The sequence below is a fragment of the Colletotrichum gloeosporioides genome (genome assembly GCF_011800055.1).
Source record: "Colletotrichum gloeosporioides strain Lc1 chromosome Unknown consensus_17, whole genome shotgun sequence".
NCBI classification, from domain to species: domain Eukaryota; kingdom Fungi; phylum Ascomycota; class Sordariomycetes; order Glomerellales; family Glomerellaceae; genus Colletotrichum; species Colletotrichum gloeosporioides.
The window spans coordinates 1,468,774-1,483,997 of record NW_025544662.1 but is presented as its reverse complement, the minus strand read 5'-3'; the positions used below and the strand labels follow the sequence as shown (position 1 = coordinate 1,483,997).

Genomic DNA, 15,224 nt, shown 5'->3' with positions numbered 1-15,224 from the left:
CCCGAGTGGACATGTCTCAACCCGCCTCCCTCGGACCTTCGAGATGAAGTCTTTCTCACCACCCTTCCCAAGCCTTCAACCTGTCACTGGAATGGACACATCGAATATTCCTCGCCTGAGCCTCCCATTATGGCGATTTAGCTCGCATCACTCTGAAACGAGACTCGTCCTCGTCCCCGTTCGGTAGGTGACAGGGCGAGTGCCCTTTGGAAACCACATGGAACGGGAAACGTTAGTGTGCGCGATGCGCGCTCACTCGCGACTCCTTTGCGAGGGCGCGACCACTGGCGCGAAGGGAGGCATCAAGCACCGGCAGACAGGAAAACATGGCAATATGATTCGCGCCAAGTGTATCCTCTCTTGGTATCGTCCTGTGCTTCTCCCGTCTCTGCTGCCGAGATAACCTTCGTCTGCCATGCCTTCCTCTCATTGAATTTGTTGTTGTTGTTTTCCGCTTCTTTGGCTCGCAGATGCCGCTCATTTCATTCACCCCGTCAGACATGGCCTCATTTGGGATTCTGCGGGTGCTACTGCTACTCCATCTAGCTGCGCGGACAGGCGCAGTTCCGGTCGTTTACTTTCCATTCAATTCCCAGCTGCCACCAGCGACGAGGATATCCGAGCCATTTTCATACACTCTTTCACCGCAAACCTTTTCATCTCAGTCACAAATCTCTTACAGCCTAAGAGATGCACCAAAATGGCTTTCAATCGACAGCAGCACTGGGCGTCTGTCAGGAACGCCTCAAGATGCCGATGTTCCGTCCGGGGAGGTAGTTGGGGTTCCAGTAGATATCATTGCGACAGATGACTCCGGCTCGGCGACAATGACGGCTACTCTCGTGGTGACCAGGAACCCGGCACCAACAGTTAAGATTCCCCTATCCGAACAAATCCAGCAACTTGGCGACACATCTTCGCCATCTGCAGTCGTAGCCTCTCCCGCTTCCGACTTTTCCTTCTCATTCGCCAAGGACACGTTCTCCTACACGGGAAACGGCATTAACTACTACGCCACTTCAGCAAATAACAGCCCTCTGCCTTCATGGATCAAGTTCGACTCCGGCAGTCTGACATTCACTGGAAAGACTCCGCCATTCGAGTCTTTGGTTCAGCCGCCTCAAAAGTTTGACTTTAGTCTTGTTGGGTCTGACATTGTAGGATTTTCGGCCGTTTCAGTCGTGTTCTCTATCGTCGTTGGCGCGCACAAATTGACGACTGACACTCCCATCGTCAATATCAACGCGACGGCGGGGCAAGAAGTATCTTACGAAACATTGGCCGAAAGCATCAAATTGGACGGCAAATCTATTGCGCCGACTGATCTGAACCTCACCACTTCCAACCTACCGAGCTGGCTCTCGGTCGATAATTCGACGCTAATCCTGAACGGCACGCCTCCCGACGACGCAAAATCCTCGAATTCCACGCTCACGTTTCGAGATGTCTACGAAGGTACTCTTGATATCTTGTTATCTGTCTTGATAACGACTCGAATCTTCCGAAACACAACACTCCAATTCGATGTTACGCCTGGGGAAGCCTTCTCATTTGACGTTGAGCCGTATTTGTGGACTCCAGCCGATGTAGAACTGGGCCTCAGCAACTCGCAAGATTGGATGGAGGTTGATGGGCTCAAAATCACAGGAACAGTCCCCAAGTCTGCGTCACCGAAGAATACCAAGCTTCTCGTCAAGGCCACCTCGAAGAGCTCAGGAGAGTCCGAGACCGTTGCCGCAGACCTTGAAATTTTGTCGGCAGCTGTGACCACCACATCGGCGCAACCGACACCTTCTGCCAGCCCTACGAAGTCCGCTGCAAGCGAAAATCCAAGAAAAGGGTTGAATCCCGGGCTCATTGCCTTGGCGGTGCTCCTTCCCATTCTTTTCCTTTTCGCCATAGTGATCTTGATCATCTGTTGCCGACGAAGGAGACAACGCGACTCCATGCACGAGCAGAAGAAGAGTCAGATATCGGAGCCCGTACCTGGCAGTTTTGTTTGGAATGGTAGCAGAGACAGCCGAGAAACGTCCAATCCATCCATTGCGGAGATCATCAAGAGGCCCGAAGACAGCCGTCGCAGCCGAGGATACTTCAACTCTGCAGTGGCGAGGATGAGGCAGTCGAGAACGCTTTCAACAATCACCGGCTCCCGCATCTCCCAGTCACTTCACCGCAACTCGTCACACTGGAGGAGTCCTCGGAGCGACAGGAGTGTGCCCACATCACCATCATTTGGGTCGTCATGGCTCACCGAGGGTGTTTACTTCCAACCGCAACACGCGCATCAAGGCTCAACAAGCACATACGACGGTCCGAGCGATGTCCTTTCTGGTTCCTCTGGCTTCCTCCAGGGTGAGCGAGACGACTCTTTCCGCAGCGCCCTGGACGTCACCATCCCTTCGATGCATGACGAAGTAAGCAGCATCCAGGCAACACCAGACATGGCTTACACGAGTCCATGGGGGGAGCCGTCGAGACTGGTCCTCGACAGGTCAACGCCACTCTCGGCTGCTACACACTCCGATAGTCTGGCGTCAATTCCTGAGCAGCCGACACCATTGGGATCGCATCCCACCCACGGCCGGCGCTTTTCTCCTGCTCAAAGGCCCAGGCGGACATTCTCCTTGCTAAGTTCCAGATCACAGAACAGCGTTCGCAGCTCTCGATCTGGGTCAGGAAGAGGTAGAATGGGGCGTCAAGATTCGCAGCCGGGGTCGTGGACGGGGTCCATGATGAGTCGGCCTATCAGCAGGAAGTCGGACTCCAGCCCTTTCTTTGGCGGGCGCTCCGTCGTACCGTCCCGCAATCGCTACAACCTCGACAGCGACTCAGACTCCCTGGAGTCCTCAGCGAGGGGAACGGAAAATTGGCAGACAATACCCAGGGACTCTCTGGGCATCGCCTACGCTGAGCTGGCCCAGACCTCTCCTTTCCTGAGAAACCAGTCTTCCATGTCTCCTCGACCTCTCAGCATTGTCAAGAAAGACTCCAGCGGGCCAAGAATCGGCAGGGAAAGCCGACCCGGAAAGCAGATGTCGTTGTCTCGGCGACGATCATCCAGTTCCAATGCCATATCTACGGGACGCTGGAGCAGGAATTCTCCCGCGGAACAGGGTCCGTCCGGCGCCCAGCCGGGCTACGCATCGTCTCGGGCGAGCAGCGAAGTGCTGGGCAAAGGGAAGGGGCTTGCGCGATACTCCTCAGGCCTTGAATCAGACAACTCCGACTGGATGACAGAGGCGGGCACAGTGGGGAAGAAAGGACCTCGGAGTCGTCTGGACAGCAGCGACGATTACCGCGTATTCATGTAAAAGGCACACTTTGTCACCACCCTCGTTTAGAAGCGTTGCGATTTGTTATACCCACCGAGCGAAGCAAGGCTCCGTGTATTATGGTGATTGGATTCTGTAATGGAGGGCGATATGGTAATGCTAGAATGGGTTGGACACGGTGTGATGAGCTGAATGGACGACCCTTGGCAGGGAACCTAGGACTGTAATGTTGAATTGACGATGCCACAAAAGCTAATCTGGATATTGGGGCACGATACCCCGCGGACCCCTTTTTTTTTCTTCTGCTTTTCTTTATTTAACAAAACGAGTCTGTGCTCCTTATCCTGGACAGGGCAAGAGTTGGCCTTGTGGGGGTACCCGGTCAGCGCACATTGCACCGAGTGGTCCGACTGCACCGGCGGGGGGGCTCAGCCACAGCTTCGACGATTAGCGCCCGCCGCGCTCCAAAAAGAGGAACCCCCCACCGTTAAGCCCCATCGGGGTTTAGGACGTTGGGCGGAGAGCAGCTGGCCTGCCTTCGTTGGGCCATATTCACGGAGCAACATGGTGTTGCATTTGAGAAATAGAGCAGAGGGTAGAGCTTGGGCCTTTGTTTCCGCCAAACTGTACTGCTTCAGGGACCCTACGTAGCTTGGTCTCGGAGGCGGGAAAGGGGAAAGGGAGGGGAAAGGTGCTGAGGGCAGACGGGGATTTTTTTTCTTTCTCGGGCAGAGGAGAGGGGCAGGAAGAGGGGGGCCTTGCATGAGCACCGTGCAGTCGATATGGCAGGTGGGTAAGACGGCTCTGGCGGGCTTCATCAAACGATGACGGATGTCTGTGTCCCCGGGAAACACGGTCCTACTTATGGTGATGCTTTCGAAGTGAGATGATGAGAGGAGAGGTTCAGCAAGCAACGCCAGGTACTAAAGCTCGCTGAACAAAACGGGCCTGGCAGACGTATGGTGCATAGGAAGTATCATCCTGTGTACTATGCAGTATGGCCAAGAAGCGCGACATGACGCAACCGTGGGAAAGCTCGCTCATATTCATCAGGAATTCCGCATCGGACTTCAACAGTAGCAGCCAAACCTTGTATGGCGAAATGCTTGAGAATGACGATGCATGGCACCTCTTCAAATGCCGCTGTTCCAGTGCTTCCATTCCTGTGTACCATTGGCTGGCGGTTGCCAGGTGCTGACTGGGTCGCGTGGGAGTCATAAACTAGAGAGAGAGACTCGGAGACTGCGAGAGAGAGGAAAGGCACGCGCAGTACAGAGTCGCCCCTCAACGTTCTGGTCTCAGCACCTTCGCCAGAGACTGACAACTTGTCAACTTTACCAGGACCAGTTGCTTCAGCCCAGGGTTGACTTGACTGGACAGTCTGTCTCTGAGTGGACTCCCTGCAACTGTAGACTAGTCAGCCGACCTGTTGGGAGGCGGCCGAAGGGTGACTCCTTGTCATTGTGGGTGATGTTGGTGCAAGCAGCGCAGCACAGTGGAGGCGATATGCACGTTGACAACCAAGGCCAACTCTTTCCCCTCTGCATTTTCAAGTGATGCCCAAGACAGATGCTCATGAACTGCTGTGCAATACCTAATGTAGGCAGGTTACCGAGGTGCCGTGGCCGGAGGTACTGTATCAATGGACTCATGGCAGAGTGCCTTAGTCGTGGTGGTTGCCATTGCTTGGGCTGCTGGTTGCTGGGTACATGCGTGCCCGCTTACCTAGGTTAGAGCCAGCAAGCACCTCACTCATCTGCCCGCGGCTCCAGGCCGGGCTGGGCTGGGTTGGTTGGTCGCCGTGGCCTGTGCCTGCCTAGGTATGTACCTACGTTACCTGCGAATACCTGGCCTAGGTGCGCAAGGTAAGGTGTGTTGCTTCTGCGCCTTCCGTATCGCACAGCGACTCCCCCAGGCCACCACCACACGCGACCTGACCGTCACCACCACTCTCTTCCTGTGGGAAAACTCTTCTTACTCACAACCTCACCCATCGAGCTACGATTGAGTTCGGTTTCTTTTTTCCCCCTTTCCCCTTCACCTTTTCTCCCTCTCCTGCGCAACCTCACCTCGTCGCGCAAAACAGCTATACCGTCCGACCGATCACGCCGTCTTCCTCTCACCACAATCCTTTTGGGGATCGCCGACCATCCCCTGCCATTTCCCTGCGATTCGGATACCCCGCTTCCTGCCCATTGTGCGCGATCTAGAACCTTTTGCTACCGCACCACCAACCGTACCGTACCGCACCGCACCACCCTCTTCGCCTCTCGCCTCTTGTTTTTTTCTCAGCCTTCCTCGCGCACCCACGAACGGCTCTGAAAATTCTGCTCCCTCGCGATCCGATCCGCCCAGCACCAGCAAATTGCCCGACCGAATTCCCCTCTTCCTCCCGGTAGCTGCGCTGCCGACAAATTGCATCCATCATCATGGGTCAAACTCTCTCCGAGCCCGTTGTCGAGAAGGTATGTCAGGATCTGCCACCACTGCGCCTACCCGAGCCTTTGCTCCTGGTCTCTCCTGCTGTTCTTTGTCTCCGTCCTTTGCGACAGTGCCTTTCTCTGCACCTGCTCTCCTCTTCTTCCATGACAGCCTCCGACCCCGCTCCTCCTGCTCTTCAATTGTGATATCCTGTGCGGGCGGGGAACTCTGGGACCCGGGGGTCTGGATACGTGGCCCAGGCTTCATCTTGTTCGACTACCTCACCCATGATGACGTACCTGCCAGTTTTATATGTGAATCTTTCAACTGACCTCAACACCAAAATTGTAGAACTCGGCCAAGGGTGAAGATGAACGTCTTCTCTACGGTGTGTCGGCCATGCAGGGCTGGCGCATAAGCATGGAGGACGCTCACATCACCGTCCTCGACCTTCTTGCCCCTGGCAGCGACGAAGCTAAGAAGCACGACTCCAAGCTCTCCTTCTTTGGAGTCTTTGATGGACACGGAGGTGACAAGGTGGCCTTGTTTGCTGGAGAGCACATTCATGAGATCATCAAGAAGCAGGAGACCTTCAAGAAGGGCAACTACGAACAGGCGTTGAAGGACGGCTTCCTCGCCACAGACCGCGCGATCTTGAACGGTAATACTCGACCTCTACACCGTTCCCAATCTTTCTGGACACTCTTTTGGGCTGTGTACAGGTTCATTGGCGTAATATTGGAAGAAGAAGAGCTAATGCGTGGTGGCTGCATCAGATCCCAAGTACGAGGAGGAAGTCTCTGGCTGCACTGCTTGTGTTGGCTTGATCTCCGACAACAAGATCTACGTCGTAAGTTTGCTTACGTCCCCGCTGACGGGCGATCCTTTTGGCTTCACTTACCAACCTTACCGGGAATTAGGCAAACGCCGGCGATTCGAGAAGTGTCCTTGGTATCAAGGGACGAGCTAAGCCCTTGTCCCAGGACCACAAGCCTCAACTCGAAGGTGGATAGTTTCTGTCGTTGTTTATGTGTTCGCGGCTTTGGAGGAATTGTGACTGACATGATTCCAATAAAAGCCGAGAAATCCCGTATCACAGCCGCCGGCGGTTTCGTCGATTTTGGCCGTGTCAACGGCAACCTCGCCCTGTCGCGTGCCATTGGCGACTTCGAATTCAAGAAGAGCGCCGAGCTCTCCCCCGAGGCCCAGATTGTCACCGCCTTCCCCGACGTCGAGGTCCACGAGATCACTGACGATGACGAGTTCCTGGTCATTGCTTGTGACGGTAAGCAAATAACAGGACATGGACAACATGACACAGCGTTGATGTATTATTTGCAGGTATCTGGGATTGCCAGTCGTCTCAGGCGGTTGTCGAGTTCGTTCGACGTGGCATTGCGGCCAAGCAGGATCTGGAGAAGATCTGCGAGAACATGATGGACAACTGCTTGGCGTCCAACTCGGAGACTGGTGGCGTTGGTTGCGATAACATGACCATGGTCATTGTCGGCCTTCTGCGCGGCAAGACCAAGGAGGAGTGGTACGAGGAGATTGCCAAGCGTGTTGCTGCTGGAGACGGACCTTGCGCCCCTCCCGAATACGGTACGACTGAATCCACCTCATCCTAAGCAAAAGAACGGTTGGAGACGCGCCAGCATATCCATTCGCATCGAGTCGCATCGTCGCTCTCATCCCCTCCCATAATACAACCATTGAACCCTCCGTATCCGCCACCCATTTGTTACGTGCCCCTTACACATCACACATACATTCGTTTTCCAAGGAGGAGAGAGCTGATCCATCCCGTGCAACTAGCTGAATTCCGTGGCCCTGGAGTTCACCACAACTTCGACGACAGCGACAGCGGCTACGACGTTGACCTGGAGAACAAGGGCAAGCCCTTTGGCATTGGTGGCTACAAGGGCCGCATCATCTTCCTTGGTGATGGCACCGAGGTCCTGACCGATTCCGACGACACCGAGATGTTCGACAACGCAGAGGAGGACAAGGACCTCGAGAGCCAAGTTTCCAAGGCCACCTCGACCACGAGCAAGGACAGCAACGCGGAGGAGTCGGCCGCCAAGAAGCCCGAGGAGGAGAGCAAGACGGGCGTGGAGAAGCCCAAGGAGGAGTCAAAGCCAGCCGCTGCACCCGCTGTGTCAACGGAAGCGCAGACCACCGAGAGCAAGGAGAAGTGAGCTCCTCCACCATTGATGACGAACCTTTTTACCACCACTCATGAATACTACGGATGAGCACGCTGGCTTGAACGGATCGGAAGATACGGTTCCGGACGAAAGAGAGACTCTATACGGCTTGGCTGGGCTGGATGACTGAATGTTTCCTGTTGTTTTCTTCATCATGTTGGGTGTCCGGGCCTTTTCTATTTTGTGTCAGAAGTGTAAGACGGGGGAGGAGAGCAGTTGCGGCGACAAGGAGAGGGCCGCGGTTTTTTTCCCCAAAGAGAGGCAGAGACTCCCCCCCAACGCGCGTGCTGTAGCCGAGTGGCCTCTCGTGGCCTACCTGAATAGCACGTCTTCCTCATGAAATCATTTGCATAAACCACCTCAAGCTGTTCTTCATTTGGAGTCGGTGATGTCTGGACGATTGAAAATCTGGGCGATAGCGGTGCTAGTGATTGGGCACTCATGCATGTAGATTACTCAGCTGTCTCACCGGCCTCTGCCCACGACGATTGGATGCAACTTTTGTAGGTACAGTACAGAGATGTGGTTGTACTTTTGTCTGATTCTCTGGGTATATATAATATGACAACGAAGTCCAACTGACCTTTGTGCCTTTTCAAATCTTACTTCATACACTGGCTGACCAATGGTCAAATTGTTTGTACACGGGCTTCTTCTATGCTACAGAACTTTTGCAGGACAACTATACTGCCTTGTCTGGGCGAATGAATACTGGCTTCTGAGTGGAAATATGCGTAACGGTCATCTCGAGCGTTCTGCGCTCTGCCTCACCACGTTTCTCCGTAGGCTTCCTTTCGAGAACGATGGGGATGCCGCGCTTGGTGACCCTGTGAATCGTGGGTGGCGTGGCTGGTGCCGGTGATGTGGGTTCTGCCAGTGCACCAATATCTACCGGATTGGGAGAGCCTGAAGGCGCGGCAGCATCTGGAAGTGTTGCTGGGCCGGCTCCAGAATTTGGTGACATAGTCTGCTGCTGCTGCTGCTGCTGGTACTGCTTCTTTTGCCGGTCGGCCTCTTTGATCTCGTGGTAGATCCTGTTGTCGGCCACCCATGCCTTCTCAAGAATTTCATAGAGTGGCAAAGCGGGCCCCCATCCTTCGTTCCAACCATAGAGCAGGTTGCTGATTTTTGCGGCCCGTTTGAGCGGATTCAACGTGGCCTCCAAGTGCCTGACCATGCTTTTTTCGTGGAAGGTCACCGTCACGGCTGGCCGGTCCAGCGTGGCCTTAGCCACCTCGTCGCCTGATTGGAAAGTGCCGGTCCGCATCATCAGCTCAGAGACGTCCCGTCGCATGTCCCAGGACGTTGTGCCGTTAAGGGAGGCGTATCGCCAGACGATACCCATCATGTTGGGTTTGCGGAGCGCCGTCATAAGCTTGAAGAGCTCATGGTATATCGTCTCGTCCAGCGGGATCTGCCACTCGTGGGCCCTGCGAAGTGCGGAAATGGCTGCCTCGGGTTTGCGCTGGAGTCGTGCGTGGTATACGAGGATATTGATGGACAATGTGCTCGGCCGAATATCGCAGGTATTGCGCATGGTGTCGAGGAATTCAAGAGCATCGTCAAGATGGCCCATACGTCCGATTTCCGTGAGGATCTTGTTCACAGCCGACAGCGTGGCCCATTTGTTGCCGTACCTACCCTCCTGAGCCTGGAGAAAGTCTTTGATTCCTGTCCAGTCAGGTTGGTGCTGGCGGACATCCCAGACGGCGAGCTCCTTGGCGATCCGCTGAGGACCGCCGGGTTCGACGAGCATCCCGCATACATCCATAGTCTTGATGATGTGACGGCGAACTTGCCAGTCTTGCATCATTGAAAGTACCAGGCACCAGGTGTCAACGTTCGGTGCGCAGCCATTCCCGACCATCAGGGAAATCACCCTGTCAAAGTTTCCCAAATCCTTGACGATGATGGTCCCCTTCAAGAGTATATTGAAAACTTCGGTGTCCAGAGGCACCCTCAAGTTGCACATGCTGCTAAAAAGATCGCGGGCATGGTGACGATAAGAGTGGCCGTGAACCTCTACTGCCTGGAGAGCCACTTTGAAGGCTCGTGTCGATAAGGCGTGGCGTGCGGTAACATCTTTGAAGGTGTTGCAGAGGAGATCAAACGCCGCGGTCATCGCTCCGACGCCCGAGCCGTAAAAGCGCTGCGCAAGACGCGGAGATAGTTTTGCTTTTGCAATGGCTGCAACGTAAGCCTCGAATGTCTGAGGAGTCCACATGATTGGCTTGGGAATCTTCTCAAACGGGGTCTCCAGCGTGTAGGTATTTATCCTCGAAGGCCGCTGGGCTTTGTATAAACTCGACCACACCGTGGGCATCGATTCAGAACTAGGAGTTTGTGACGGGTTGCTGCTAGTGACGACCACTTCACTGCTGAAGTTACCGGCAACTCGTCTCACCTCGGCGATAGCGTTTGCCATGCCCCTGTCGTCTCCCGAGAGGAATAAAATGGGTCTCGCCGAAGATGACTTTTCGCCCTTCGATTTCTTCCATGGGACCCATTGTAGCTGAAGATGACATCTTGTTCTCTCGTGGATATCCCAAATGGTTTGGTCAGGGTTGTAAAGAAGCGCCATCGCAACGTCTTCGCATACCGAGATTTTGCGCGCGCATTCTTGCCAAGGCCCCTTGATCGGCCGAGTCCATCGCCTCAGAACTTCCAGGATCGCGCGCCAATTCCCGACAGGTTCTTTCTTGATCTCTCGAATAGCCTCCAGCCGTGACTGTCTTGTCAGGCTCCGGTGATGGCGATTGAGACTGGACATGGTCTCGCGAGAAGACTTGTATCCGATAGGGCTCTCTACAAGAACCGACTCGTGTTTCCGCTGTACTGGCGACGTGGGTTGACGTCGCCCTCTTGCTTTCTGTTCCAAACCCTTCGGCCCGTTCTCAAGGGGACCATGACGTCGGTCCGCAGTCCTCCTCCAGATACCAGTTTGACTTGTCTTGAGGGGTTCATTTCGAATGGGCAAGACTTCCCGGGAGTTCGAGTCTCGAGTCGAGGGCAGACCGTATCGAGTGTTCGGCTTTGATATTGTCCCATCTCTGGCAGGTATATCGGCAGCCCGATCGCCGCTCTCGGTCTGGAATTTCTCTTCAGTCCGTCCTTTGGGTGCAAGGGTCCCAGCTTCAACCACTGAGGCTGCTTCAGTCGCATCCGGAGCAGGACCGGCAGTCTTTCGATCGATGATTTCGCCCGCTTCCTTTGAGTCAGAGGAAGGGATGGTCTCGTCGAGGTTCGGCTTCACTGCAGCTCCGGAAGCTGCGTGGATCCATCGATACGAGGGCGGTAGTGGTTGAGCTATAGGCGCCCGAGACCATCTTGGAGGACCCCTGGGAATCAGAGATATTCCAGAGACGCCGGTGCGGTACAATCGGGCTCTCCATGCTTGTGCGATTCCCAGGGACATTTGCTATGAGTGGCCCATGGTGTGTGCTGGGCTGGCGATTCGCGTTGAAATTTGGAAAAATGGCTCGAGAGCGACGTCGCAGGCCAGCGGGAACGAGGAAATTTCCACTCGCGCCGATTGAACCCGGCCCCGTTGTGCAGGAGCCACCGGCCGCCGATACGCAGCCGCGGGCCTTTTGCGCGAGTTCTAGAAGAAAAAAAAAACAGTGCAGGTACTGTTATCCACACAGTCGCACCCATGAATCTGCTTCAAGTCTAATTCATACGAAATAAACTACCTAGATTTATATAGAGACGGGTATACAAGAAAAGAATGGCTCTTCATCTCTCTTGGCGTCCTCATTACTTGTTGGGCGTCACAGGTAATGCCCCTGAATTCGCATGCGCGGGCCCGCTCTGATCTACGCCTTGCCAGCTCTGGTTCCATCCTTCGCCCTCTTCGACAGCGTGCGTTGCTTCGCCATTCTCTGCGAGTCCTTTCACGTCGCTCCAATAGGATAACTTCTTCACTTCCTCGTCGGCATGCTTGATTGCGGCTTCAAGGTGCTTCCTCCTCTCCTCTAGCTCCCCTGATTCGTCTTCTTTTCCGTCTGTTGCGACATGCTCATCATATATCTTGGTCAAATGACTGAGCAACAATCTCCTTGAGGCTTGAAATACGAAGATGCCCATAATATCGTGCATTTCATCCTGCAAGTGTTCGAGGTTGTCTTTGGCATGCTCGAGATAGTTCTCAACGGCTTCGATCTTTTCTCGGTCGATTCGCGCGGCCCGCAGGACTGCCATCAGCGTCCACACGTCTTCGATGTCGGGTTTCTCCTCCGCTATGCTCGTCTGCATGCTCGCCTTGCTGATGCTTTCCCGACGGCTGCCAACACTAGAGGCGCGGCTGTGATTTGCAGGCGTGACGGTGAAGTAGTCGTTGTTAAGCATGTGCGGGTCTTCAGAGACATCCTCGGGCTTCTTCTTGACTCGCTTTCGAACCCAGGCTCTCCTACGCACGAAAGAGTTCCACCATTTCGGTCCATGCCACGAGAACTTTTTGGAGAACATGAACGAATACTCCCACCCAAACTCGTCCATTTGAACGCCTTCTTCTCGATGTACCCTCCACTCCGGCCATGCCCACTCCCACGTGGGGTCAGGAACTTGGGCCGTCTTAATGGTCGTTGGACTCGTCTTGTGAAATTGGTTTGTCCAAGGAGAGGGATCGAGGTTGCCCAAGGCCTTGCCAGAGAACAGAGGAACTCTACAGCAAAAACAGCCTCTCTCATTCTCCCACAATACGTCTATTGCAGATTCTCGCTCTGCTGTCGATGGTCGCTCCCTATGGCTAGCATTTCTTATAGGTATTGGGGCTTCGTGTGGCGTAGGTTCTAATCATAAACATCATCAGTTCTTGATACAATTAACAAAGAGACCTCTGGTGTGGCATACCTTCGACCTCAATTGATGGTGCTCCAGTACCCGCTGTGGTCTGGGCAGTTAAGACTGGGATCTCCGCCGCTTCCTGGTTTGAGATAGGCGACTCGGTCCTTGACTTGCGGCATCCCGAGATGAAGCGACCTCGTCATTCCCATTTCTGTCCACGTCACGGTCCGTTCCGTTGCTCAGATTGTGCTCTTCTTCTTCTTGGTCTTCATCGCGAAGCAGTCGTGACGCAGTCGACGCTCGGGTCACATCATTGGGGGTTTCTAGACTGGGCGAGGCAACGCGGTCTTCGTGGTTAACTAAGTTGATCTCGTGGTCGTAGTCGCTGTCCTTCAAGCCGGTTACCCGACGAGAACTTCGGAACGATGGCATCTCTACGACCAGAACCGCCTGGGCCAGCGGTTAGAAAGCCCGGGGCTGAACAAGACCCCAAGGTAAAGAGGCAGCGTTCAATGCAAGAAGCCTTTTCGGGGGTTCGTGTGGGGAACAGGAGACAGGCTAGGCGTGATTCGAGATGGTTCTCGCAACGCCAGTGAGCGAGCAGTCGATAGGGAGCTGGACTGGAATGTTTCGAACACAGGGAGAGGCGGCCGTGCGAATCACTCGACCATTGTGTTGAATCGAAGGCGAGTCGAACTATCTCCAGACACCTCGTCTAGAGGATGAGAGGTGAGCAAGACTGGTAAAACAGTAGATGAGGCTGCTTAGGGAATCAATTGAGACCTCGCGCGTCCGGACCTAGCGCGGCCTGGACCAAGACGACGATCACCTAGCAGTGGCCAAATGTGGCTCAGAACAAGGCTAGTACGATGCAGGAGCAGCAATGCGGCGCGTCGGTGGTGCTTGCTGGTTGGAGGTCTGGGCCAGCTGAATCTGGGCTTGGGCTGGTTCTGGCTCAGGCCGGTTCACGAGCTCCAGCTAGGCCGGTCCAGGCCACAAGGGTAGGAAAGGGTGTGTCGCGTCCCAGAGGTCCGTCGATGATGTAATGTTCCAGCTTTCTATCCAAGCAACGAGCCCCCTTGGCGTCAGCTTGCGTGCCGGAACCCAGCCAGCTCAGACTGTCAAGCGTTGTGCTTCGGTACTGCGTCGAACCAAAGACTTGAGCAGCCAGCTGTTCGGCCGGTGAAAGCGTCCGCTGCGGAAGCTGGTATTGCTCTGAAAGAAAATCAAAACCCCCCTTTAGAAGCCGACAGGTGATTCTCGGAGCTTTGATGGCTGCAAGGTGACACTGGGGATCCAGTGGAGGCCATTCTGCAATTGTGATACAGTTGACGAGGTACTTGCAGCTACCTAGGCCGCCACTGATCATGATGACAATGAAAGTACTCCCTGGTCCCTTCTGAAAAAGAGGGCCTGTGCGGCATGTCGTCCCGAACGCCAGTGGAGCTCCCGGCCAGGACCGGCTGGGGGTAGCTACCTTCGATTCCCCGCATTCATGCCGCTCTACGTCATGTATCTCTCACACCTTCACCAAACTAGAGCTCCTGAGCTTGAACTTGTGCCTTGCCCAGGCGACGAGCTGTCACTGGTGTGATCGCTAGGAGGGGGAAGGATGTAACCGCGCAGCAAATACTCAGACGACTAATGAGACAATGGCAGCAGCAATACCGGCCTAGCCCGTGAATCGGTAGTACTAATAGATCGTGCCATCCATCTCTGCGAAAGCTTCTGTTTCCTCTCTTCTTCCCTCCCTTCCCTCAATTACAGCTCACAATCTCAACGACAATACTCTTGACATCGCCGAGAAAGCCCCAACACATTGAACCAGATCCTCTCGATACACGCCACGCATCACAGTTACCATGTCCAAGTCCAAGGCCCCCCTCTTCCTCGGTCTCACTGCTGCCGGTGGTGTCGGCTACTACCTCTACAGCGCAGGCGGCAACCCCAACGCTGCCGAGAAGAAGTTTGAGAGTATGTTTACCGCAGTCTTCTACTTCATGCGAAATGGCCAAGGAGTAACGGGGCTAACCATTGCAAACAACAGGCGACGTCCACAAGGCTTCTGCCGAGATCAAGTCACACATCCCCGGCCGCACCCCAGATGCCCAGAAGGGCTTTGGCGATACTGGTGCCCGCGCCGGCGCCAAGATCGACTCTGCCGTAAGTGTTCCGAAATTAACTGATGGCAGAAGGACAATACTAACATCATTATTCGCAGGCCGCCGAGGCAGACAAACAGTTCTCCTCTGCAAAGAGCACCGCCGAGGCCTATGCTAAGGATGCTAAGGCTGAAGCCCTGAAGAAAATTGACCAGTTCGACAAAAAGGTCGAGGATGGTGCTGCCAAGGCCAAGAGCGGCGTCTCCAGCTGGTTTGGCGGAAAATAAGCACTCTTACGACTTACGATTTCTTTTGTGTTACGACCTTCGGGTCACTTGTTACAATAGGGCCGTTCGATTATCTCAGGGTTAGGAGTCTCGCGACATGAACCAATTCTAATACTTTCGACTCAATTTTTCGCTGTCCCATGCTCT

The 15,224-nt window shown here is 54.6% G+C and overlaps 5 protein-coding genes across 5 annotated transcripts; 3 read left to right on the top strand and 2 right to left on the bottom strand.

The window, feature by feature from the left end:
* Positions 1–500: 500 nt before the first annotated feature.
* On the top strand, positions 501–2,530 carry GCG54_00011331 (uncharacterized protein; the record flags this gene model as incomplete). Its single annotated transcript, XM_045411236.1, has 2 exons — positions 501–2,417; positions 2,495–2,530. The coding sequence occupies 2 exons, from the start codon at positions 501–503 to the stop codon at positions 2,528–2,530; spliced, it is 1,953 nt and encodes a 650-aa protein (XP_045268294.1).
* Positions 2,531–5,704: 3,174 nt separating this feature from the next.
* GCG54_00011330 (Protein phosphatase 2C-like 2) lies at positions 5,705–7,894 on the top strand (the record flags this gene model as incomplete). The annotated part of the gene is made up of 7 exons (XM_045411235.1): positions 5,705–5,740; positions 6,048–6,357; positions 6,473–6,546; positions 6,617–6,701; positions 6,775–6,981; positions 7,038–7,298; positions 7,512–7,894. 7 exons carry the CDS (start codon positions 5,705–5,707, stop codon positions 7,892–7,894), a joined length of 1,356 nt encoding a protein of 451 aa, XP_045268293.1.
* A 691-nt stretch (positions 7,895–8,585) lies between these two features.
* On the bottom strand, positions 8,586–11,318 carry GCG54_00011329 (uncharacterized protein; the record flags this gene model as incomplete). Its single annotated transcript, XM_045411234.1, has 1 exon — positions 8,586–11,318. One exon carries the CDS (start codon positions 11,316–11,318, stop codon positions 8,586–8,588), a length of 2,733 nt encoding a protein of 910 aa, XP_045268292.1.
* A 341-nt stretch (positions 11,319–11,659) lies between these two features.
* Positions 11,660–13,120, bottom strand: GCG54_00011328 (uncharacterized protein; the record flags this gene model as incomplete). The annotated part of the gene is made up of 3 exons (XM_045411233.1): positions 11,660–12,693; positions 12,755–12,857; positions 12,884–13,120. 3 exons carry the CDS (start codon positions 13,118–13,120, stop codon positions 11,660–11,662), a joined length of 1,374 nt encoding a protein of 457 aa, XP_045268291.1.
* Positions 13,121–14,550: 1,430 nt separating this feature from the next.
* GCG54_00011327 (uncharacterized protein) lies at positions 14,551–15,077 on the top strand (the record flags this gene model as incomplete). Its single annotated transcript, XM_045411232.1, has 3 exons — positions 14,551–14,662; positions 14,736–14,851; positions 14,910–15,077. 3 exons carry the CDS (start codon positions 14,551–14,553, stop codon positions 15,075–15,077), a joined length of 396 nt encoding a protein of 131 aa, XP_045268290.1.
* Between the last annotated feature and the right edge of the window lie 147 nt (positions 15,078–15,224).